The following is a 26308-nucleotide window of genomic DNA, read 5'->3' on the forward strand; positions in this document are numbered from 1 at the left end:
GTGTGCCTTGTATACCTATTTCACAAAGAGAGAGAGAAACCTAGAGAAAAAATAAGACAAAAATTTTCCTTGGAATTTTTTAAGGAAAGTTCTTGCACGTTACTAAAAAGCTATCATATTTAAATTATTACTCAGCAGCCAATTATGTTGCCTACTGGGCATCCTTTCATGGAAATTTTCAACTCAAAGGGCATACCTCTACAAAAAGTGTATTTATTATCTTTTTAAAAATGCCCATGTCCTTTTTAGCATATGTGATAATGCAATAGAGATATAACTAATGCAAATTTTACATTTTGAGTTAGAAGCAAATGAATTGATTTTATTCCTGTAAAACTAAATATGTGCTTGGCTATGTGGTTAGACTGTCTCAACTGTATATAAGTAATCATTTATTGTTTAAATACAGAAGAGGCTGTAACAAAATGCTGTCAAGAGCCATCACACTCATTAACCTGCAAGCTAATTAGCCTCCTCCTGCCTGATTGCTGACAAGTTCTTCAATCTGAACCTATTGCTGTCGTGTCAGCAGAGAATCTCAGAGTGAGGTAGAGGAGGTCTCCGTTAGATGTTTGTGAACAAAGTCTGCATTAAAGGTTTGGGTTTTTTTTTTTTTTGCACTCTAACAAATGTTAGAGCATTAATATCCCCAGCTATAATTAAATTGGCAACTCTTAATTACTGTAATTAGTATATTAACTGTTTCCTTTCCTGTTCATCTATAATTGATTTCAAGAAATTACATGTAATTTAATGTGATTTAAAAATTTTAATCATTGTTTAAAAGATTTCAATGGTTAAATGTACATCTAGATGTTACTGAGTTTTTGAAATAATGTGCATAATAAAAATCACTTAAGTACAGTGTCTTGTCAGAACCAGTAGATATAAGCTTTTTATTCATGTCTTTATTTTTTTTTTCTGTACAAACATGACATCCATTCCCAATTAGAATTTTTTTTTTTCTGTTAGGCTAATATCTCTTAACTTCGTTGCAAATTAGCATTGGAATGATAGAACATTTTGCAAATGCATCTTAAAATATGAATTCATTAATTTGTTCAAAACTAATTCATTTAGAATAGCTTCTTGAGGGCAAAAATATTCATAAGATAGTTTGCTTATTACATCATCCAATCAAACTTGAGACTGTTTTTATTTTTTGAGAATACCAGAAAAAACAGATAAGGATTTAGAATGCATCATTGGACCCCGAGTACAGGGCTCTAAAATGTTGTAAGTTCAGCTTGTACAATTCGGATTGGCAAAGAATGAATTGATGAAGCCTTTTCCATATTCTCCGAATTATCACTGTTATCTCTTTCTGGCAAATGTTACTTAACGATTTTGGTTTAAACTATTCAAATATATTCAACAAATTAGAGACCTAAACCATTCTGAAATGACACACATACCAGCACAATGTATTCACATGTCTACAAAACCACATACTGGAATTTATTGTACTTCTAGTTTATGTAGGGAAAACTACTATTTGAGGGTGTCTGATTTAAAAGTGTTGGATTGCAGTAAGAAACAGTATCAAAGTTTATGGGAGCTTTCCATAGAAGCTCTGAATTGGACATGGCCAGAATTATCATCCTATAAATGTTTTAAACTATTTAAGTGCATATTTTTCAATAGCTGACATAACCAAGCCCTAATTAAGGATCAATATTTTAAATAAAATTTAAAATATACTTAATTCCCTTAGTCATTCTTACAATAATTTAGATGCTAATGTGATATTTCAACTGTCATTCACTTAAAATGGCAACCATTTTATGAAGAACTACTCAATACACTACAAAACTCATCATTCTTTTAACAGACATGGCCTTTTGAATTCAGGCCCTGTGCTGGGGTTGTGGCTCAGTGGTAGAGCACTTGCCTCACATGCATGGGGCACTAGGTTTGATCCTCAGCACCATATAAATAATTAAAATAAAGGTATTGTGTCCATCTACAAAAAAAATTTTTTTTAAATTATAAAATACAGATCCCTATACATAAGAACTCTGACTTTTACCTCAAGTCCACTATAAATAAGTGTGATGGAATGTGTAGATTAAAGAGATTCCTGGGCTGGGGCTCTACAGCTCAGTAGCAGAGCAGTTGCCTAGCAATGTGTGAGACACTGGGTTCAATCCTTAGCACCATATAAAAAATAAATAAACAAATGAAATAAAGTCATGTTGTCCATCTACAACTATTTAAAAAAAAAAAAAAAAGGAGAGATTACTCTCTTATACTGTTTTTTGGAGCCGTGGTCTCTTGACCAGAAAACACAGATCTGGGCTCACTGTGGTGCTGTCTTTGCATTATAGAATATGAGTTGGGAGCTACTGTTCTCATTATTAAGGACACCAATTCTCCATCTGTACTCCTTGTCCTCCAGAACAGCCTGGTTCTCAGAGAAAAGCAAACCTTTCCTGGAAATTTCTGCTATCTCCTTTGGGATGTGATCCAACTTAAATTTTATGGAATTAAGTGTTAATGATAATTTAGATTTGTTTTAGAACCTATGTAAGTTTAAGGACCTTTTGAATTTTAGGGCCTAGTTCAGAACAATTGGGCCATTTATGGTTTTTAGTCATAGTACCAGTGAGACCTAACTAAATTCTGAACTTGTTGAGGAACCTGTGGTAGGAACATCAAGCTCAGTCCCTGCATTTTACAGTGAGGGGGTTAGAGTGAGGAAACCACAGTTTACTTAATTCCACAGAACCAGCTGCAGTGCAGCAGGTATGAGGTAAGCATCAGGATCATTGGATCCCAAGTTCAGTGGGCCAAGTTTTATAAATTCAAGTTATAGGATACTGATTTGGTACTTTCTTTTGAGTGTTCATGATTATTTGAATGAGGGTTATTTTGTTTTGAATGTTAAAGTTGTTTAAAGCATATGAGTGTAGTTTTTTAAGTGAATACAACTTTATTGTTAAAGAGGATGGCCAAGTTTATGTAGAACATGAAGTATTTTAAAAGGATGTAAAAGTAACAAAAATGATTGAATTTGTAATTGATTGGTTAAAAAAAAGGAAAAAACCTAAAACCCACATGACTCTCTGAAATGTAATATGACATCAAGAGGTATTTTTTCTTTCATAAGTTATTTAATAAAAGAAACATCTGTGGTATTGAAAGGAATGTTGTTGAAGTGCTTCTAAGGAAGCTAAATTGTTTTCCAAAAACCCTGAGATGAGACAGTCTTTTATGTCATATGCCCAATTTATTTTTTCCCTGATTGTGTGCTTCACAGTTTTTAGCTAATGAAGGAGAGAGGTGGAGAGAGGGAGAGAGATTGGGGGGGGGGGATCGTTGTTAGAGGCAGAACCATGAAGAGAGGGAAGTGGAACACAAATCCTACAGCTTCCAAATGCAGCTGATGGCATCTTATAGAATTTTGGTCAGCCAGTGAGGACTTTCGTAGCTAGAACATAATACTAGACTCTCCACTCTGCAGCTCTGTAGTGTTAGGATTAGAACAAGGAGACTTCAATTGGAAAGAGAAAGGAAAGGAAAAGAAAATGTATCTTGCCCAAATAGTTCATATTAGAATGAATTATTTGAATTTTGATAATCCTAAATAACAAATAGAATACTTCTGTATTAAATGTATGGGTATATGTGCTTATCTAGAAGTAATTGAGAATCAGGGGCATTATCATCTATAAAACTGTGGTAATGTTGGTTTGGCAACTCTGTATATGTAACTATTAAAGAGTAAAGCCCACAAAAAGTATTTTCTTGATACTAGCTTTCATTTATAAACCAGAATAATTCTGAATGTTTATAGTAATGGAAGATAACCCAAGGCAAATTTAATTTTAAATTGGGCTTTTGCTTAATGTATTATTCATAGTATTGTATCATCAGTTAAGCATATCTCTGACAATAAACTTAAAACTTAACTTTAATAGTAATATCCACCCTAATTTGGGTAAGTCAAACAGTGACCTGATATGATTTATTTTGCTCTCTTATTGTAGATAATTTTTTAATAATGGTAGAATGGAGTTATTTGGTATGCTTTTCTCATCCCCTCCCCCTTCTTTCTTTCTTTCTTGCTTCTTTTTTTTTTTTAACACTTCACTATTTTTGCTGCATGACCTGGTTTTGCATTTTTCTGATTCTCTGTTCATCTAATTAGTATGTTCTAAAAAGACCTGGACCACTTATTGTACAGAGATGTAGCCTGTGGGTATTTAATAAGGAGCTTTCAGTGCTACATTTGCATCTTTTGCTTGGGGTCTGAATAGTGAATTACCTTTAAGATCATTAGAAGCACTGCTGTATTGTTAAAATCAGGCCACAATATTCTAATGACAGTTTAAAACTTCAGGCTTCCTACGTAACCCAGGTGACCCTAGCATAATTGTGTGTAGCGCAGATGACCCCAGGATAAACTGCTGACGGTTCAGCTCATCTACAGTGCAGCCTCTACAGGCAGGTGGCTTGACACCCAAACAGACCACATCAAGCAGTGAAAGCAAATGCGTCTTATCCTAGTTATATATACTCATGCTATTATTTATATCATAATACAAATTCTCCAAAATTGCCTTGATACCTTTTTGAGAAGAAACACAGCCACCAGGCAATGTGCTTTATATGGAATACATTTTAGCAGATAACTGACCATTTTTTTCAGTGTAATACCTGGAAACCAAAACATTTTAAAGTGGAGTACTTTTCTTTTAGGCTCTTCCCATAAGCCATTAACTAGTTTGTTTTTGAGGATTTAATTATGTATGTTTTTTTCTCCAATGAGATGTAAGAGACTATTTGTATTAGAAATTTACGTAGTTTTCTTTCTTTCTTTTTCTTTTTTTGGTGGTGATTGTTGTTTTTATGGTTACAAAAGTATAAGATTTTAAAGCTGGAGGAAACCTTCATTTAGCATCCTTTTTTTGGTAGTTAGTATATTTACTAATTTTTTGATCTCAAATTGATGTGATATCTACCTGCTACCACTAGCAACGCCAGGTATCTGATTTTTTAAAAAGTGATTTAAATAGAGAGTGATAAATTTTATGTTTTTAAATAAATATTTTTTACTTAGAGACATTTATAGATTCATTCTCTAACATGTAACTGTTTATCTGATTTTTTTTGAAAAACTAAGATAATATAGATATTTTTATACAATGAATTTTAGTATATAACTTGCTAATTGATTTAAAATTTAGCATATTTCAAAACTGCACTTCTGAAAAAGCTATTTCTTAAAGGAATCTGAAGTTACAAAAAATTAGTTGTGATTAATAATTTATTCTTCTTTCTCCTCCTCTTTCTCCTCCCCTTCTTTTGGCAGTGCTGGGGGTCGTACCCAGAGCCTTGAACATGCTAGGGAAATACTCTACCACTGAGTTATATCCCCAGCTTGTGATTAGTAATTTCTGCTGAACACCTATGTTTTAATACAGTACTGTGCATATGTACAGTGGATAATTACTGAATGTAAGCATGAGTAAAAGCAAGAATGAGTTGAAAAGAATATATAGGAAATGAATTTGTGCCTGATAAATAGTAGGTATCCTATGGGTAGTTGAAACATCTAAGCAGTTACATTTTTTTTTTTTCCTAGAGGATCTGTTTCAGTGAATGTTACTTAAAAATTACTGGGTGGTAATTGAGTGTATCTGATAAACTATCTTTAGTGTGTTTATTTTGATTATCTCATCCTTTTGCACCTTTTTCTTGTCAGTTTTCTACTCAAAGAGTTCTCTGAATCATCTGTGAAAAGTAGCTACCTGACCTGATAGGACTGTCTTTAAAATGATGACACTAGAGGCTATCTTATCTTTGTTATTTAATTGTGTCAGCTTCATTGTTAGAGAAACCCAAGTCTTGTTAAAGAAGCTGCTTAATGGATCTCTTTTTAGATCTATGATGGAAATAAAAGAAAACTTGTAATTTTAAAAATAGTTATTTCTTCTATGAAGAGAGGCTAATAGTGAGGCAGACATTTCATTCAAAGACTTTTACTGCAAGGACCTGAACTGAAAAATAAAATCAGACTGAATTTTTAGTTAAAACTTGATCTAGTGTGCATGCATATTTGAAGACATTATATAAGGTTTAACATAATTATGATTAGAACAGTGACCAGTGATTTTCTGTTAAGTAGTTTCCTCAGGATTTTCTCTTCCAAGAAGAATTTGTTGTACTTGCATTATTGTTTCCTTTGGGATTCTAGACAATGACTCTGTAGTCTGATTCATTAATATTGGTTGTCTTCAGCAGAGAGTATCCAGATTTGACCTGCCAAGTATTAAATTTTTAATGTATTACTAGTTCTTTCACAGAGTAAGGCTTGTCTTTGTTCTTTGTATTTTTGTAACAGTGCAGCTTGAATCAGATACAGATTTAATTTGTAGTACCACTAAATATGCCTCATTTAAAACATATCACACAACACACAGATAAAAATGTTTATTGATGAAAATATTTCAATGTGAATAGCTACCTTTTTTAATATTTGAAAGTATGCATTTCCAAATTTATTTTGAAAAGTGCTGGGGGTGCTATGTGCTATGTACAAAAAGTTAATTATTATGCTATTAACATTGATGATGTTGAATGTGTATTAGTTAATGTGTTAATGACGTGTTAATTACTGTACATGTTGTGAAGACCCTTCAGGCTTGTTCTATGATGCAACATGTCAACTTGAACGAGACCAAGTAATCTGCAAAGCAGACTGTAACTCTTAAAAACAACACTTGTAAACATAAATTATAAATTAAATTATGCTTTTTATTATTCTTTTTCTTTCTGGTAGAATGAATAAGTAATTCTTCTGCTATCTGCACCTGTTAGAACCTAATACTGTCAGACTCTGTTTTTCCCAAGAGGATTAGAAGAGATTTGTTATGCAATAACTTCCGCTTTGTTTACGCTTTGGCATTTAGTGTATATTTTATATAGATTCATGTGTTTTGTCAACCTGGAAGATACTTCTTCTTTTTATTGTTTATCAGATTGATTTAAAATAAAAGGCATGCTCGGTCTTTGTGTAAAAATAATTCAAAAGTGTCTTTGTTGAATTAGCATCACTAGTCAATATTAAACTAAACTGTATATACTTACAATTCAGTTATGTTTCTTCAAGCTTTTTGGCCCAGTAGTTGAAATCTCAAGAGATTAGTCATTAAAAAGCAACTGGATGGCAATTCCAATCATTTAAATGAAGGCCAGAATTTGCTTCCATTCAAGAACATGGAATAAAAAATTTAGGATTTTTTTTTTGGCATAAATAGAGTTTAACCCTTTGAAAATGTCAAGTATTCAAAATTTATCTTTTAACTTTTGAATTCATAGTTTCTAAATTCTAATTCTCTGTATTTTTGAAAAATACACCTGGTGATAATCGTGTTTCTTGGTTTTATCTATTCAAAATCATTGTTTGATGTTAAACAGCCATTGTGAAGGGCTGGGCGTGTAGGTCAGTGGTAGAGAGCTTGCGTGGCATATATGAGGCACTGGGTTCTATTCTCAGCACCACATAAAATAAATAAAGGTCCATTGACAACAACAGAGTATATGTGTGTGTGTGTGTATAAAAGGTAAGTGAAGAATGAGTTCACAAATTTACTTAAGGTCCTATAGTTAGGGGGCGGCGTTCAACCCAGGCGTGCTTTACCACTGAGCCACATCCCAGCCTTTATTAATTTTTTAATTTTGTTATAACATCTCACAAAGTTGTTTAGGGCGGCTTCAAACTGTCCTCTTACCTCAGCCTCTCAAGTTGCTGGGATTACAGGTGTGCACCAGCATGCCCAACTATAATGAGGACTTTTAAAAATGATACAGAACCACCTCTTAAAAATACAAAGATAACACAGAAGTGAATGCTTTTGTTAGGCAGTTACTCTTTTCTGGGAACGTAATATGTTCAAGAGGCGGTGAACTGTTCAGGCTTTAAAATCAGATGGTCTAGTATGGCTTTTTTTTTTTTTTTCTCCTTCTAGTACATTGTGCCTCAGTTTCATGATAATTAAAGTGGACATGATGATAGTACCTACTTTTTAGAGGTGTTGGGATTATTAAATGAGATGATATAGGCAAAGCATTCTGAGCACTGCCTGGCATATAGAATATTCTCAATAAATGTGAGGTCTTCTTATTATCCTGCCTTTAATATTATTTTGAAAATTATTTGGAAGCGTTTAATTTCCACAAGCTCTTTGAATTCCTTAGGACTCATTATTATAAATGTGAGTTTTTGATTTTCAGTCATTATAGTCTCATACCTCATCACAGAAAAACATCTTATTTTTAATGATTTTATTACTTCAGTGTTGTTTACATCCATCCACCTGGAGTTATCCCAGACTTTTTCATTCATCTATGCTTGCTTGATTTCCTACAGCACAGCTCTAGTTGGAGATTTGTGTTAGTATGGAAGGATATTCTGACCAGGACTTTGGTCTTGGTTGCAAATATTTGTGTATCTCTTGTTTACAGCCCTGGTGTCCTCCTGTAATACCCATGCAAAAGGGATTCTAATAAATCTTGTGCTCAGCATTACACATTGTTTGTTTTAGCTGCCTTCCACTTCATGCTTCCTCCTTTAAGAGTGAGCCATTAGGAAAGGTTAGATTCACAGTTAGCAGGCTTTAGCTCTCCCTTTTGAATCAGTGAGGTTGCCGTTTTATTGCTCTCCGACTTACACTTCAGTGATGAGAGTAAACTAGCATCAGATTAAAGGTCAGCAAATCCCATCAAAGAGAGGAATATTAGGGGCAGAGATAGTTGGAGAGGCAGCACACCACTGGGTATTGACAGGGTGATTCCAGGGTATCAGTCAGCAGAATTATAGCTGCCCAGAGAGTCAGTACAGCTTTAATGAGCCTGTGTGAAGAGGAAGAGGGTGGATTTATGTAGTTCCTCATAATTTTCTGTAGAGACTGTTATTGCAGACATTCTGTGGAGTGTTCTGGTCTTTCATTTAATTCAAAGGTCCTGGAGCTTATCCATCCTCTAAATTCTTTTTTGTTAGCTCAAATCAAAGTTGACATTTCCATGGTTTACCACCTAAAACACCCAGTTCAGAATCAGGTTTCTTTAGACATTTTGAAATCTATATATTGTTAATATAAATCTACAGTCATATTAATGCATTCATATTTCCTCTTCAGAAAAGTGGGTTTCTTTTCATAATTGGGCAACTAGGGTAGGTAGGTGTACATTTACATACTGTCCTTGCAGTAACTGGGAGAAACCCTGATTGTAATTATGTTATGGTGCTTTTCAAAAAGTCTTACTGTTCATTCTCCTTAAACTGACTTTCCAAATTAATTGTTTATATGCCTTTTTGTGTTTGCCTATATCTTACCCTTTATGCCCCCAATATTCTCCTGAGAATTTTTTTTTTCAGTCCCTAGGGGAAACATTTTAAATTGTTTTAATGAGCAATACTGCTTTTAATTGCTATTATTTACAGTTCTACCTTGATTTTGCTATGTCTGATAGTGAATTTGACTGACATTAAATTCTCTTACCAGAGAAGAATTAAATCTATATAATTTTAAGATCTAGGGATTAAATCTACATAATTTCAAGATTTAGAATATGCTTTGAGAAATCTAGTGTTTATGAAAAATTTCTGGATATCTTTGATTAATTGCTTAAAGAATTTATGTGAGATAGATGGACAGATTTTTTTAAGTTAAGTTTTTATTTATTGGTCACTAGATATTAGTTTGTGAAGAAAATCACTAGAATGTTTTATTACTTTTCATGCCAGCCACTTTGTAAAATTTGTATTTAAGAATGTGTTGTTTTGATTTTTCTAAGAAAATGAATTCTTCAAATTATTAACAGAGAGGTCTTGTTTGTGTGCCTTGCTGCTTGGAAGATGCTCTTAGCTTCCTTGCCATTGTCCTTTGCACCACGTGTGTGGTCAGGCTGTTCAGACACTTTTGTGGGGTTTTCTTTTTTTAATTTATTTTCTAGTTATAGGTGGACGTAATGTATTTATTTTACTTTATGTGGTGCTGAGGATCGAACCCAGTGCCTCACTCATGCAAAGCGAGCACTCTACCTCTGGAGCCACAACCCTAGCCCTTACGTGGGTTTTAATGGAGAGTGATGGACATTATGCTACCATGAGAAGCACAAAATATCCTTTTTGAAGATGACCATTGAGTGAAACATCCATAGTTCTTACAGCAAAATGCAAACTCCTTAAGAGAGATGCATACATACAAATATAGAAATAAATAAAATATAGAAATATAAAATATAGAAATCACTTTCAGTTATTAATTAGATTCTGTATTTATGGTAAAGAGCCAGCATACTTTAAAATAAAATCATGTGAAACATCTAGTAAACTTCATGTTTCCTATAATCATGGGATGCTTCACAGAGCCTTTTCAATAAAACTGAGTCTGTGTCCTTTATAATAATAAAGATAAAACTTTATGCTGTGCTATTTCATTGAAATGTACTGGAAATGTCAATGACCCTCCTACCATATTTACTAGCATGCTATTTGAGCAGTACCTGTGTATCAACATAATTTGGCATTCCAAAAATAATGAAGTGGACATTTCTTTCCACAGAAGGAAAAAGGGAACCATTGACTTTCTAGTAGATATCTGCTGTTCATAACAAAGTCAAGTGGCTGTAATTTATATATTCATTTTTTGAACATTTAAAGAAAAGGAAAAGAATATTGTACATCAAAATAAGTGAATACTAAGAAAAACATGAGATTAATTATCTGATAGGGCAGGATTCTTAACTGCCACAAGGAATGTGTAGGTGATATTTACTGATAACCTTAAGGTACATAAATAAATATATTTGGTATTAAAAATTAAAAATTCAATTGGAATCTAGTATTTTTATTCAAGAAAAATTATGAATGAAAAAAAGGACCATTTCTCCCTACTAGTAGTTTCTGACTAAAATTTTTGTATCACTTATGGAGATATATATATGATATTTCTCCATGAAATACCATTCATTTTATCTGTGAAATAGTTGATTAAAGATTTTCAGAATACTAATTGAGAAGATGTGTAACCTTGGTCTAGTTTTAACAAATTTTAACAAGAACACTGTAGCCAGTTTTAAGATACTAATGAGTACTTTTGCAAGAAGGAAAGAGACCTTATTTCAGAGCAAATCAGAGCACCATTTCCTTGCTGTTCATTCTTCTACACATGGCCATTCTTCAAGTGCCTGTGTGCATATGAAGAGTGTGACCAGAGCTCACTAATAATGAACAGCTATCATTAGTGTTTCATCATCAACACAGTGCCATTCCACTACTGGAAGTGATACAAGAGTACAACTCAAGTCAAAAATTGAAACAGCAAAAAGGCAATAAAAACTGTATGCCATTAAAATATGTTGCAAGGTAATGGTGTGACAATCTGTGAAGAAATTTAATATATAATAAAAACGCCAGAATTATAAAAAGATCAAATTTGACCATGTGATATATATTATCAAACAACATATAAAAGTTTTAAAAAAACATTTTTAGTTGTAAACAGACACGAAACCTTTATTTTATTATTTTTATGTTGTGCTGAGGATTGATCCCAGTGCCTCACACCACTGCGCTACAGCCCCAGCCCCTCATATAAATGTTTTAATAGAAGGGCAAATTGTTTCAGCTTGCCTATATATTGTGTATGTTCAGGAGCTGGATTTTGATAAAATGTTTCATTTTTCACATGATACTAAGTAGCTAGTTGTTTGGCTTTGGGAAATATTGAATCTTTTTAAAAAAATTATACTTTAGTGTTTTTCTTAGGTGGACATAATATCTTTATTTTTTATTTTTATGTGGTGTTGAGGATCGAACCCAGCACCCCATGCATGCCAGGCGAGCGCACTACCACTTGAGCCATATCCCCAGCCCGAAATGTTGTATCTTAATGTAAACAGATTTTCATTTGTTAAGAGACAGTTATATGCCAGGTACTTACTATGTTAGGCATTTACATACTTTATGTCATTTAGCTTCATAGTAATTCCCTATTTACATAGAGTGAATCAGAGAGCTTCCTATGATCACATAACAATAAGTGGTAGAATTTGAATCCAGGCCATTCTGACTCCAAAGCCATATTCTCCACTATTGTAGTTTGTATTGTATTTGCAAAGTGAACTTCAAATTCAACATTGTAGCCTATTTCTCTAGTTATTTGAAATGAAGTAGAATCTTGGACTTCAGAAACAGTGATCTGTATTTGAATACTAGCCATGTGGTCTTGTGCTTTTTAACTCATTTAACCTCTTTGAAATTCGGTTTCCTTATGTATAGATAAGGCTAATGGCACCTATCCTGTAAGGTTATTTAAAAAAAAAAAAAAGTGAGAGAGCCTGTGAAAAAATATTTACTGTTCGACATGTAGTATATATACTCAATATATTTAAATTTGAAGACAATTTTTAGGCAAAGTGATAGAATGAAACCTAAGTACTAGCAGTGTTGGATTATAATAGTAATAGCTACGTAGGAAACAAAAGGACAGAAGACATTTGCTTTTAGGCTGAACATCTCGTACTATGAACTGAGGCTGAGAGGAGCTTGTAAGATTTGGTCTTCCAGAAAATAGAGCAGTGAAGGAAATAGCTGAGTGGAGCTACACACAGGATGCCCTCAGTGTTAGAAGGAACAGCGCCACAGTGTAATGTTATCCCATTCGTAGCACGGCAGTGACCTTAACTGACAAGACAGGAAATGAAAGTGCCATAGTGATCTCATCCTGCAGGGAGAAAAAGCAAGAGAGCAGAATGTGGGAATGTGGGAAAAGGAAGGCTTGCGATATAAGTTTGTGTAAACAGATGCTTCAGAGTTCTGGAAATACATGTAAAAAGTCCATGTCCCACTTAGGCTTTGAGGGAAGTCCATTGTGGGCCTCCAGCGGTTTTTGGTGAGGAGACCTCAGCATGTGATAAATTTTAAAGGATATCATTGGCATGTTAGCTCATTAGATCACTAGAATCACATGGAGTAGTTGGTCACGGAGATCTGTGGGTATTAAAGTCAATGGTATTATAATTGTCTTCCCCACTTAGGTTCTGAAACTCTTTTCCTTTAAATAGTGCTGGGTTTCCTTCCCTCTTCTTTAAAATGTAGTTATCATATTTACCAATCCTAAATTTCTCCTCTATAAAGCATTTTGTTTGAACATCTAACCCTTTAGATGAAAAGAAAATGGCTGTTTCCTTTTTCTCTGCTACTTGTAATTATTTCCTTTAAGAGCAGAGCACAGGTAACCCTTCGTGCTAATATGCGTGAGAAACATGGCCCATTTTCCCCTTCTTCCTTTTTTCACTGTCTCATGCAAGCACAGCATACTTCATATCTTGCCCTATCCCTGTTCTCTTCTTCTGTAGCTGACAGTGCTTATATATCAAGCGCTCCAACAAGATGCAGCTCCATTTAACAAAAAAGTGCCTTAAAAATGTAACTCTTCTTTCTGCATTTTTATTGCACAGTCCATCTGCTCCTTCATCTTGGCTGCTCTTCACTTCACAGTGACAAGGCTCACTCCTTTTTCTTGTCTCTTGAGGCAAGATCTAATTGGCAAGTGGAAAGTCTTAAAAATTTGCCTTTGCTGGCCAATAGTAGCTTCAGATTTTACTGTAAACAGTTGGCTCAAAGAGGCTTGAAATTCAAAGAGAAACTATAATGAAACTGAAGGATTTTTAAGAACTCCTTTCTCACAAAATGAATATACCTTCTCGTAGTAGCAAGGGACCTATGCATGTTTTCAAATGAATGGATTATGCTGTAGTTTTGTTAGCAACTGGGTAGATAACAGTATGAACAGTACCTTTGATGGTTTCAAATAGCAGAATGTTTAGCTTTTATCATCATTATTTCAGGTTTAGCTATTTTGTGTAAAATATTCCTGTGATTCTGATAAAATAAATCATCTGAACATGTGATGTGACTGGGGTTGAGGATATAGCCAGGGAGAAGACAGGATCTGTAAGTGTTCTCTGTGATGCCATTTGCATTGCTGGGAGTGTGCAGAAATGCCAGAGTCATAGCCTTGGGATTTATACTGGCATAGAAAAACGCTGGTGATTCAAGAAATGCCTTTAAATGGTTTCCCTCTTCTCGTTTAAACTACATCTGTGGAACTGCAGGAAAATAACAACTAGATTCTGCCCAGGAGTCTAGTACCTGTACAGACCAAGATACTAATAATGTCATTATGGCATCTAGCTGCTTTCCATCGAACCTCTAATAAAGGTCATTAGTTGCCTGCTTTCTTGAGTGAGATGGCTTTGCAGCAAGTGCTTGGAGAAAAGTTCTCAGTGCTGTATGTTAGAAACAGGCATTCTGCCAACAGCTTTATAATGAAGGTGAAATGTAATAAAGCAATGGATTGACAGTTTATGTGTTGAAAGTGAAGGAAATGGAGGTGTGGAGAAGCATTATGGGGAATCTTTCTAGTCATATCTTCAATTTAACCATCAGGGGAAATGCTTCAAAATCTTAGATTTATGAATTTCTAGTAAGCAGTTTCCCAGCATGTAAACAAATCTCAGTGGGCTGTTTTAGGAAGGTAGATTTGGGCAGTGAAGTAATCATTTTTATTCCTCTGATTTTCCAAATAGAAATGGACATATATGATAAAAATGTCAGCCACACTCTCCACGTCAGGGCCCTAACAGGATTACATGTCAGTTCTTAATGTCTCGCTCTGTTTTTCTTTGCCATGAATGGCTGCATTATTGCTCACAGGAACTTCACTGTAATATATGGTAAGAGACAAGTAGCTCTTTATGGCCAGTGATTATTCGGTTTGAATGAAACCTGTGATTTATGTCCATTTAACTGAAAAGCCTTGTAAATTCCCAGTGCTGCATTTTTCCTCAATAGAGAATGAGTCAAGCGAAAGTGACAACTAGGTTGGCGTGGAAATGTGCAGTGCATTGCCGTGTTATATTTAATATACCTGACATGAAAAACGTGCACACACCACACAGTCACCTTAAATAGGAGTGAAAGTGACATTAGCTTGTAATATGACTGCCATATTCAGTGGATTAGACACTAACATTGGCTTAAAAGGAGGTCTGGAGCTGGAGTGAGATGGGTACTGGGGCCACGGGTTGTGACAGGCAACTGAATCTCCTGGCATTTCCGGATAATATTTTTAGAATTAGCTGTTTTTACAGTTACTATATATCTCCAAAATAGTATGAGGCTTCTCTTTCATTACAAGTCCCATCTTTAGTCTTAAGAAGGAGAAATGTGGAATCCAGATGCAGGTATTATTCCATATCTTTCTTCAGGAGGTGCCAAAGCTGTTTGGTTTGCTCTCCCTGCCCCTCCTCTGTCAGACCTCACTGAACTGTTGGCCTTCCCTGGACTTGGGCTTGGCTCTATCTCTAGTCCGTCCACTATTCTCTAAGAACCCAACCTCCTGCTCCCAGGCCCCTGTTTTTAATATCTTGTTTAGAAGGTGGTGTCTTTGAGAGTTTTCAGTTCTTTACTTTGTTTCCAAATTACATGCTAGTTTTCAAAAACCAGAAATAATTGTTTAAGACGAGAGCTTACACCCCTGGTCTTGTGATCTTCATTTCACTTCTAGGTCTTCTGTTTCAGACATACACCACTTCCTAAGGATTTCAGGTCGAAGATTATTTTATCTTCTTTTTGTTTGGGGAGAAAAGTAGCAATATGACTAACATTTTTTCTTTTCAATTTCGTTATTTTTCTCAAATTGTGCCTGATTTGATTTCTTCTTTTTAAAAAAAGAATTTTTTTAGTTGTATTTGGACACAATACCTTTATTTTATTTATTCATTTTTATATGGCACTGAGGAATGAACCCAGTGCCTCGCACATGCTAGACGAGCGCTCTGCCATTGAGCCAACCCCAGCTCTGAGTTGATTTCGTAAATGAAGAAGGTACAGAAAATAAAATTGGAATTTTAATCAGTTAGCTTTGTAACTTCTGACCATAGTCCTGCTTTTACTTTTAAATAACAGAACAAAATCTAAGGCAGATTACAGGAGTAACTGAAAATATTAGGATTGTCACTTTTTCAAAGTAGTCAAGGCCTGCTGAAAATAACCTGAGCTGGTCCTGTTTTATATGACACTCTGCCAAAACATTTTTCTCTAAGCTAAGACTGGTGAGCTAGTTGAATGAATCAAAAACAAGTCCATCAGAGAGCAAAATTAAAGCAATTCCATAGGCCTAAATTTATGAATAATTTGAAATCTTGTTTTATGGTATGCTCACTAGGGGAAATAAATCAAACAGCTCAAGTTTCCATAATAGCTTTTGGTGTCTCAGCAGATCTGAATAATGTACTTTTTCCAAAGTAAAAAGAAGTTGATTATAACTTTTGTGTATCATTTTATGTCTTCCCTGATTATGGAAATATAGTAGGGCTAGATCTTAGTTATGCCTAATTCATGATCATGTGCAGCACATACCCGGAATAACTGGGTTCTGAAGCCACTCTTCAGTCCAAATGAACAGAGGTTAGTCATGGTCCAGTGGGCTCGGTCCTTGAAATAGAGACCAAGAAGCTCAGTGCCCCGAGAGTTTGCATCTCCTCCTCTCAGGTCAAGCCTTCATTGTGTTACAGTGTCGTTCTGCTAGAGAGGCTAGTACTGTACAATCTAGCCAATACAGATTTCTAATCTGCTTATTTATAATTCAAAAGCTTGCCTATATATTAATGAACCCTTAATGAGCTGTTGAAAATGCCTGAATTACAGTCAGATTATTAAACTCAAACAGCCCCGTAATCATACCATTTGAGTGGGCTTTAGGTACTTTTCACATCTGCAGCTTAGTATTGTGAAGGGTATGCGTATATTCGGAGAAAGCTTTGTAATAATTTTGACCCGTAATTTATTTATTGCCCTCCGAATGCAGTCGTCTATGCAGATGCTCTCTCCCATTATCTGTGGGGCAGGTGCACAGCATGTTGAAAGACAGCTAATTAGGATTTGCTGAAAGATATGCAAAAATTGTGGGCTTATAACAAAGCCAAGTTCATTGTTAAACAATGTTTTACTGTGTTTGTATGATTTATCTAAATCTTAGATTGAAATGAATGTTGTTGTTATATAAGTTGATTGCAAATAGGGCTGCTGGTTTTTTCTCCCCATCTTTATAATGCTGTGGTGACCAAAGGGCTTAGATATAAAACTTTATAAACCTCTTTATATGATCCAATATACATACATTTTGGATAAAAAGCAAGAAAAACCAGTTTTTTCAATTATTGTTTTACCAAGTTTCAATGAAGCCATTAGGATCTTTTGGATTCTTTCTGGCTCTTGTGAATTTAGGTTCATTAAAATGTTTATAGGTGCCCAGAAGAGTCGGTATTATGATTGGAAGCCACACAGTGTCTTTAGAAGTTTAGTAAGCTAAGCAATAGTAAGTGGATAGGCAGGTAGGATGAAGAATAGAGGAGTAACTTGAATGTAAAGTAAGGAAATAAATAGAAATATTCAAATTGAAAATAATTTTGGAAACCAGGTATTACTGTTTAGAGCACCTTAATCATTACTTTGCTTAATAGAAAAAAATTTGATTTACTTTTCAAAACAAAGATATAAAAATGACTTCATTATTGATAAATAGGCTTCTCATTGCTGCGTAATTGCAAAGAACTCTAGTACTTTTTCTCCAAAGGAGTGTGAACTTTTTGTTAGGAAAATTTTTTTTTATGAGAAAGTAAATAATCTTAATTGCATTAAAACATTTTTTTCTTATTCTAGAGGCAAACATATGTTGATATACTTTTCATTTTTGAAATAAGATTACTTATCACAGGACAGGAGAATATTATATAGCTGAAAGTATACAGTTAACAATTATTCTTGTGTTCACTGCCATTGAACTTAAGGGTGCTTTCTATTGGTATAGTGGATGGTTCATATACATATTAGGTATGTATAAAAGTGTTATAGATGGCTAATTAGTTTGTACCTTTTCCATTTCTTTCTGATGGATTTCCTTTCTCCCATGTGGTCTGCTTCCCTTAGTATCAGTCATTGAGCATCTTTTGTCTGCCACTGTGCAAAAAGTGTAGAGTAGTATAATAATTTTGACAATAGCTGTTGATTTACTATTAAAGACCCATACTACAAGTCCATAGGGAAAAGATCAATGTGTTCAAATATAAAGAGAAAATTAGAAAACTGATGGAAACTTAAAGGTAGATAAACATTTCCAGAAACACCATTATCTGTAAATCCAAAAGAGAAACAGCAGGTACACAAAAATGTGAGCAAAAGTTAAGTTTAAAAGGAGAAACTTAAACATTATAAAGTGAAACAGAACCCAAAGTGCAAGAAAAGAGTCCATAGTAAGCCTCACAACATGTAAAGGACACAGAAAACTTGACATATGACCTATGAGTGTGTCCAAACCATGGGATTATAATATTTAAAACATTTTAGTGAATGAAAAAGGAGGAAAATAAAAGATGTTAAGTTAAAAATATCAAATTAACCAATATGGGGTAGTTCAAGAACAATATGAGGCAGCTTTTTCGAATTCTAGAAGAAATAGCAAATACATTAGATCTTTAGTTATCTTTAGCAATGAATGGGTTGATATAGATTTAGAAATAGAGTTATCCTTGTTTCCTTAAATGAACTTATTATCTAAGGATATTATAGTTTTCAAATCTTATTTATCTCTGAATGGTTAACAGTCATAATTTTAATTTATGGTGAGTTCGTTTTATTATCCAGTTGAAATTATTCTGAAGTGTATTTTTAAATGAAAGTAACATCTTTAAAAAGAGTCATGCTGTGGTTATAATTCAGGACGTCTAGAAATGAAGTCTGTTCTTAAAAGAATTGATGGTAGTTCTAGGTTAACATATAAAATCGGAGAGCTAGTGATCAGTTGAATACTTGGCAGCTTATAGATGTTACTGTCATGTAAGTTACACTAGACACAAGAGTGTGCACCACTGTGGATAAACAACAACAGGCACAGACGCAAAGCAGAATCCAAATGCAAACATGCAAGATGCCAACTTCCTTCCCCTTTGTCCCTAGAAGTCTCATGACTAGTGTGGGGAACCTTCTTTTAAACAGATTTACAGAGGTTAATTGGGCTGGGATATTTTAGATTATGTTACACATTAATGAAAATGCTGATTTGAGCTGTCATGACTCTGGTGCTTTTTATACCATCATAATTATTTTAAAACTTTGTCTTCTGTGTTGTTGAAAACATCTTGGCAGAAAGCCTATGTGACCTGATTAAACCTATGAATTGTCAGCTGTGATCTATAGTACTCAGAAGAGGATGCTGACTGGGCATCACTTAGGAAGTTCTTGATTTAAAAGCAAAATTAGATTGAGGCTAGTGTGCCCAGCACTATAGCCATGTCAGTGGCACATTTTTAATACTGTATTTAGCATCCTGGTTTTATAGTTTGCTTAATTCTATTCATTTAATAATATAGATACTCAAGTACAGTTAATTACCTCATATTGTATGCATTTCTCTTCTGAAATTACATGATAAAAAAGTCATCTAATCTTGTTTATTTTCTAATTTTTGGATATAACTTTTGAATTAAAATTATTTTATGAGAATTTTTATTCTTTTTCTCTAACTGCAGAAAGAGAATAACCACCATTTGATGAACTTGTTTTATATCTCTGGAATTATTTTCTTCCTTTCTTAACCATCCCTCCCCAGTTTTTTTTTTTTTTTAACCACTTTATGCTTAAGTCATCTAAATCTGAGAATCTTGGATGATTAGGATATGCCAAGAGGTCAGGGTTACCTTTTTCTAAGGATCCAATCTGGGATAAATTGGAGGGAGTGGTATTAGACATTTGAGGATGCATGTAAATATTTTCTTGAAAGTAATTTTTATACTTATTCAAGCTTATTGATAAAATGTGAGCAATGAAGTTTTCAGCATGAATTGTAGTGCACTGATATTGTTTGATCATATTCTCAAATAAACAAAATAACTCACACTATTTGTCCTGTTTCTCGCTTCTTCTGTTTCTCTCTTTCCTTGAAGGTCTCAGCATCAGAGGAGCCCAGGAGGAAGACCCTCCCGATCCCCAGCTAATGAGACTGGACAATATGCTTTTGGCAGAAGGGGTTTCAGGTCCTGAGAAAGGTGGGGGATCGGCGGCAGCAGCTGCAGCCGCGGCAGCCTCTGGAGGTTCTTCAGATAACTCTATTGAACACTCAGATTACAGAGCCAAATTGACCCAGATCAGACAAATCTATCACACAGAACTGGAGAAATATGAACAGGTCAGCAGCCGCCACTCTCATAGTCCTGCACAAATCCTTTATTTCTCTTCTGTTAGACCATGCTAACCACTTCTCAGGGCTGTGAGGGGTAGGTGTTAACTCAAAGAGCAAAAGAAATGGGGTCGATACAGAAACCCAAGTGAGTTGTTGGAATTGTGAAATGGAGACTCTTTGAGATTTAGGAGGTGAATCTAACCCTGTTTTATCCTATTCACATGTTTTAGTTTTCTTTATTCCTCATATTCACATGCCCTTACTACAACACCTGCAGCCATTGTTCCCCTCTAACCTCACCACTTGGTGCCCTTCAGAGCTTGGTGTAACTATATTTATGCACTGGCTTTGTTCATAAGCATTAACAACTTTTAAAGGGAAGCATTGCATAGTGAGCTTTTATCTCCTATGCTGTGAGCTCTAGAATCCTCCTAGGAATTAATTCTTATGGATTGTGCCAGACTATAGGAAAGGGAACTAACTTGCATTACTTAAGTAAGCAGGTTCTGGCCTGTCTTTCTGAGCATGAGACCTCCCGGGATAATTATGGGTAGTACCTCAAGATACCAGGCTTTGTGTGCTGAATTCCTGATTACAAAAGGAGTAAGGATTAAAATTCTTGTTCTCAGCAATTTTATTAACAATCCTTCACTTCAATCCTAAGATATCTTTGAATTTAAGCTGTGCCATTTTTTTATGTACTACCAAGAAAAATTCAGACTGCTGTATTAACTCTAAAATGCCATTGATTACAAAATGCTTCTAAACTTCAAAGATGTTAAAACTTGAGGGAAAAACAAGTGAGTCTTAGATTTAATATAATAAGGTAAAATGCTTGTGGTTCATGTTAAATATATTTTAGTTGTAAGTTTAAGACCAAAATGTTGCTTAATTTGAGGAATTCTTATTTGATAAGAATTCTTATTTGAAAGTTAATAAAGAAGCTCATTATAATGAAACCTTTAAAACATACACAAAAATAAAGAGAATAGTATTAGATCAAATTCTATGAAATTGCTAAGTTATAGATCAAAAACAGTTGCAAATGGGTTGTGCTGGTACCACCTATAGTCCCAGCTACTTGGGAGGCAGAGGCGAGAGAATCACTTATGCCCAGAAGTTACAGGTCAACCTGGGCAACATAGCAAGACTCACCCCCTCAAAAATAAAAGCAAGACGACAAAACAGTTGCCTGTTGTTAATTTCAACCTAAAATAAAGAGTCCCCTATACAGCCATCACCCAGGAAAACAGTCAGCACTTTGCCACTCTTTATTTTGTCTTTCACCTGGCCATTTAAAAAAAAATTTTTTTGGGGGGAGAGGTGTGGTATTTAAAAAAAGTCTTAGACATCATATAATTTCAAGCATACACCTTTACTAAATAGCTAGTTAACTTCTCAAAACTTCTCAAAATCCATACACTTAAGTGTGAAGTGGAGTTCCTAGTGCGTAGTAGTTGTTGTTGCTGTTGTTTTGGTACCAATGATTAAACTCAGAGGCACTTAACCACTGAGCCACATCCCCAGTCCTTTCTATTTATTTATTATGAGACAGGATCTTGCTAAGTATATTGAAAGCTATCTACTATAATTATATTGAAATACATTTTTTAAGTAGTTTTAGGTTCACATCAAAATTGAGAGGAAGGTATAGAGATATGTCATATGCCCTCTTTCCCTGCAAATGCAGAGCATTCCCCATTGTGAGGGGTAAGTGTTAACTGAAAGAGCAAAAGAAATGAGGTTGATATAGAAACACACTAGAGTTACATTTGTTGTAGTTGGTGGGCCTACATTGATGCATCATTACCCAAAGTCCATTAGTTTACCTTAAGGCTCACTCTTGGCATTGTGCATTCCATGGGTTTCGATAAATGTATACCCATATAGGACCACGCAGAGTATTTTCACTGTCCTGAAGATCCTCTGTGCTACTCATCCCTCTCTCCCTCCAAAACTCCCTTCCATAACCCCTGTTCAGGCTTAATGATTTTTTTTCTGAATAAGATTCCTGAACACTTTCAGATAGATAGAGGATTTAGTTATATAAATAGTTATATATAATGGTTTCTTTTTTTTTTTTCTTCCTCCATTGCCTTTTTTAATAATCTGGATATAATGGTATTAAACAAATGCTGAATTCTACCCCAGGGGTGAGTATGTTTTGAAGGAAGGTAGAAAGATTTATGCAGTGTTATCTTAAAATGCAATGTAAATTAATATTATGAAATATTTTCTATTTTCTGAATAGGATTTTCTGGGACCCAGAATTATATCTAATCTATAAGAATAAATTCTGGTGGAAAATGTGCAAATAAGAATTTTGGAAAAAGTTATCTTTTATTGTACATGAAAAAAATCAGCTTTCTGATTTGACATATGAATAATTAAGAGTAAACAAAATAAGTCATGGTTGAAAAGGTCGCCCTGAGCATAAACAATATAAAGTGTTTCTAATTTATACAATCCTAATTGCATAAATTTATGTTAAATACATCTATACATATTTACTAGGTAAATAACACCAGTCACCTTGTACAGCTGAGCAGTTGAGGTAGTTTCTTACTGTCCCTGCCATGTTTCTCCACACTTATCTTTTTACTCCCTCCCCACCCCCTCTCCTGTGGCCCTGTTGAAGGTTGGAGAAGCTGGTATTAGTTGATGACCAGCACTTTAGCCTCATGGTTTTAGAAATATGCCTAAAAATTTCCCATGAGAATTTTAATAACCCTACTCTTGCTAATACCAGAATCAGATTACCAAGATTTTATTTATTTATTTATTTATTTTTGACAATTTGAGGGTTTTGTTTTTTTTCTATAAAATTATATGTATTAGATACAAGTTTTACATAAGTTAAATTTTTTTGTTATTTTGCATTAAATATAAAATTGGGAGTAACATGTAATCATGAGTCTTATCTTTGGGTACAGTCATCTAGTAAATGTTTAAATGTATATTTCCTTTCTTCTTGTTAATACTTTCAGAAAGAACAGACAGATATATGAAATCTCTGCATCATTATGGACAAATGATGGGGTATGAGGACTAATTGGCAGAATCACCAGAATCAGTTTTTTTCTGTAGGTGCTGAATTGTTTTAGAAGTTGCATAAGAACAGTTAGTTCCCTTGGGTTGTCTTTGGACCTAGCTTTTATAGCTCTTTTGTTTGTAGTTCTCCTAAGTTATTAATTATCAGTGAGTTTTGACATAAAACAGTCAACTCTAACTTTCGGGGTTTTTTTTTTTTTTTAAGTTGTAGTTGGACACAATACTTTTATTTTATTGATTTTTATGTGGTGCTGAGGATTGAACCCATGACCTTGTACATGCTAGGTGAATACTCTACCATTGAGCCACAACCCCAGCCCTCCTTTCAGTTCTTTAGGATATAAGAACTTCTAGACCTTTAGGGATATGTTGGTATTACTAGAAGGGCGAAACAGTTAAATGAGTTGAATCGGTAGCATTTCTAAAATAAATTATGTCATAATTTCTATCTTATAGATAAGACAATGGGATTCACAGAGGTTAAGTGGTTTGTCCAATGCCACACATTGTTAGAATCAGGCATTGCAGTCAGTTTTGATAATGTGCCATATTTGTCTATTGAATTATACTGGTACTCACACAGAATTGAAAAATAATTTAGATATATTCTGGTTTTCTCCAATTTGCCTATGTAATGGGAAATGGGAACAAAGCAAATGGAAAACCTACTATTTTAATTACATTCCAGAAATTATTTTTTCTTCCCTCAAGTGATCATGGATACACTGACAGAAAGCTTATCAGTAAATAGGAAGAACATATATGTTAAGGCAGAGGATTCATTAGAAATTTGTGTTGAGCCTTACTAAACTACTTTGGAATCTTAGTTATTCACTCACTCTACTGTGTTTTGCGATGAAGCTGTAATAAAAAATGTATCTAAAACCTGTTTGGATTTAGGTTGCCATAAAATTAACAAACACCACCACTGCGGTAAATCAAAGTACCTTCTAAACATAGCCACATTTACAAAGCTAAGCAGACTAGAGATATAGTTTGAGCAAAATCATATTCAGGTTGTAATTCTCAGTATGGGTGTTAGGTATGGTATTGTCTCTAAAAACACTTTTTTCCCCCAAAAGTGTTCTTTGATCATATGTCTCTATTCCATAGGCTCAGGTTTAATGATTCTTGATGTTAACCACCTAAATGCAGGTGCTTTTGAAATATTAGGCATTAAACATATATTAAAGTAAGATTCTTGAATATTACTGCCATCCCAAAGGAAACCAAACTATTTTAATTGTGACTTGTTGATTCTGATACCCAGCAGGAATACAACAATTTTCCAAAGCTTGCTGCAAAGGTCTTCTAATACTTCATCTCAGATGCATTGCTTTTTTTCTAGCTGAAGCAAATCCACTTGCTTCTGTTTTCTTGTTGATTAGCTACAAATTTTGAAAAATCGTTTTACTCTACCTTTTAAATATAGTTTTAAAATTGTAATTTAAAGACCCAACTGTTAAAATAGCTTAGTTTCTAACGAATTTAAGCCAGCGGTCCTCAGGAAGCCTTGCTTTTAAGAACTGAAGACCTTCAATTGAGCTAGCCTTTTTTGGTTTCTGCACTTCTCTACCCAAGAAAATGGACTCATTGGTTTTTGCAAATGAGATTTGACCTTGACATCTGTTTGAGAAAGGATACACTATGCTCTGTGTAGCTCTCACACTTTGCTTGTCCCAGAAGGAAATGCTTGTATACAGGCAATTCACTTTATAATTTACAGCTGCTATAATAGAGATGACATATTGAAAGCTATCTACTATAATTATATTGAAATACATTTTTGCTGAAGGCAAAAGTGTTGTAAAGGTCCCAACCCTTCCCAAGCATTAAAGAACCTGCTCTCTGAATTCATAGATGTCTTCTGTATTCACCCCAAATCCAGCAGAACACTGGAACCAAGTATATACACTGGACGTGCTCAGGACCAATCAGGTATCATTTGGCAGTAGCAAAAGATTGTGCAAAGAATTTTAGACTCAGAGATTGCAGGGGATTGTTGGGAATGGAGAATGAGTGCAGGATCTAAAGGTACATCCTCATGCTTTTCTGAGGATCTCTACTTATGTTAATATTTGCCAGCAAAAATCACCTTTGCTTGTAAAAGGAATTTTCTTTTATTAAGTTAAAAATGCTGTTGTTATCACAGTAGAGATTGTGCCACCTTGGTTCTGTTTTGCTGTTCTTTTTAATAATTAAGCAGGATAGGATACTACCTGGTGTAAGCTTTATATTTCACATTCCTAAGCATGGCCTTTTTGTTCAGTTCTCCATGGAAAGAGTTTTGCTTTTTGTTGGCTTTTTTTTTTTTCCTAGTACTGGGGATTGAACTCCCCACTGGGGATGCTTTCTCTACCACTGAGCTTCATCTTCAGCCCATTTTATTCTGTTTTGAAACAGGGTCTTGCTAAATTGCTGAGGCTGGTCTCCAACATGAGATCCTACTGCCTCAACCTCCCATGTAGCTGGGATCACAGGCATGTGCCATGAAGCTAAAATTCTTGTTGGCTTTAATGCTGAGGCTTTTCCTTAGCTGGAAGGAGTATTCCCTTTTTTTCTTCCAAGTTACCAGTTGTTTGACTCTGTGTATCAATTTTATTTATGACCCCAAACTTGATAAATAAAATGAGTCCTTTTATATTCAGATTTTTTTTCCCAACTTTGGAAACTATTTATTCAGACTATGAGAAGGCTGAACTATATTAGGTAACCAGAGTAGGACTTACAGAATGACAGACACAACATGAGTTTTATAAAATTGTCATTTTTATTGTCAATTATAACTGCCATTTATTAAGTATTAGTTATCGTAAAGAATTTAACCCACAACATAATCTTTACAAAACTCTCATGAGATATGTTCCTAAACCATTTGAGTCAGTGAGAAGTGTTGAGGTACAACAGATATTTTTGTCTTTGTGACTGTTTCTTGGGTATATTGGTCTTATTCCAATTGGCTTGGACAGAATCATTTTTTTAAATCTCCAAATAAGAAGGTTTGT

At 34.5% G+C, this 26308-nt stretch overlaps 1 protein-coding gene across 6 annotated transcripts in view; it reads left to right on the forward strand.

Annotated features, from left to right (window-relative positions):
- Pbx3 (PBX homeobox 3) overlaps positions 1 to 26308 on the forward strand; it is a 207922-nt gene that overhangs the window by 136819 nt on the left and 44795 nt on the right. For all 6 annotated transcript variants that reach the window (XM_078048221.1, XM_040286332.2, XM_013356776.4 and 3 more), the window contains one exon: positions 20017 to 20258. In XM_078048221.1, the coding sequence (XP_077904347.1) occupies positions 20017 to 20258 (242 nt within the window). The remainder of the gene's footprint in view (positions 1 to 20016; positions 20259 to 26308) is intronic.

The sequence above is a fragment of the Ictidomys tridecemlineatus genome, chromosome 4 (genome assembly GCF_052094955.1).
Source record: "Ictidomys tridecemlineatus isolate mIctTri1 chromosome 4, mIctTri1.hap1, whole genome shotgun sequence".
In the NCBI taxonomy this organism is placed as follows: Eukaryota; Metazoa; Chordata; class Mammalia; order Rodentia; family Sciuridae; genus Ictidomys; species Ictidomys tridecemlineatus.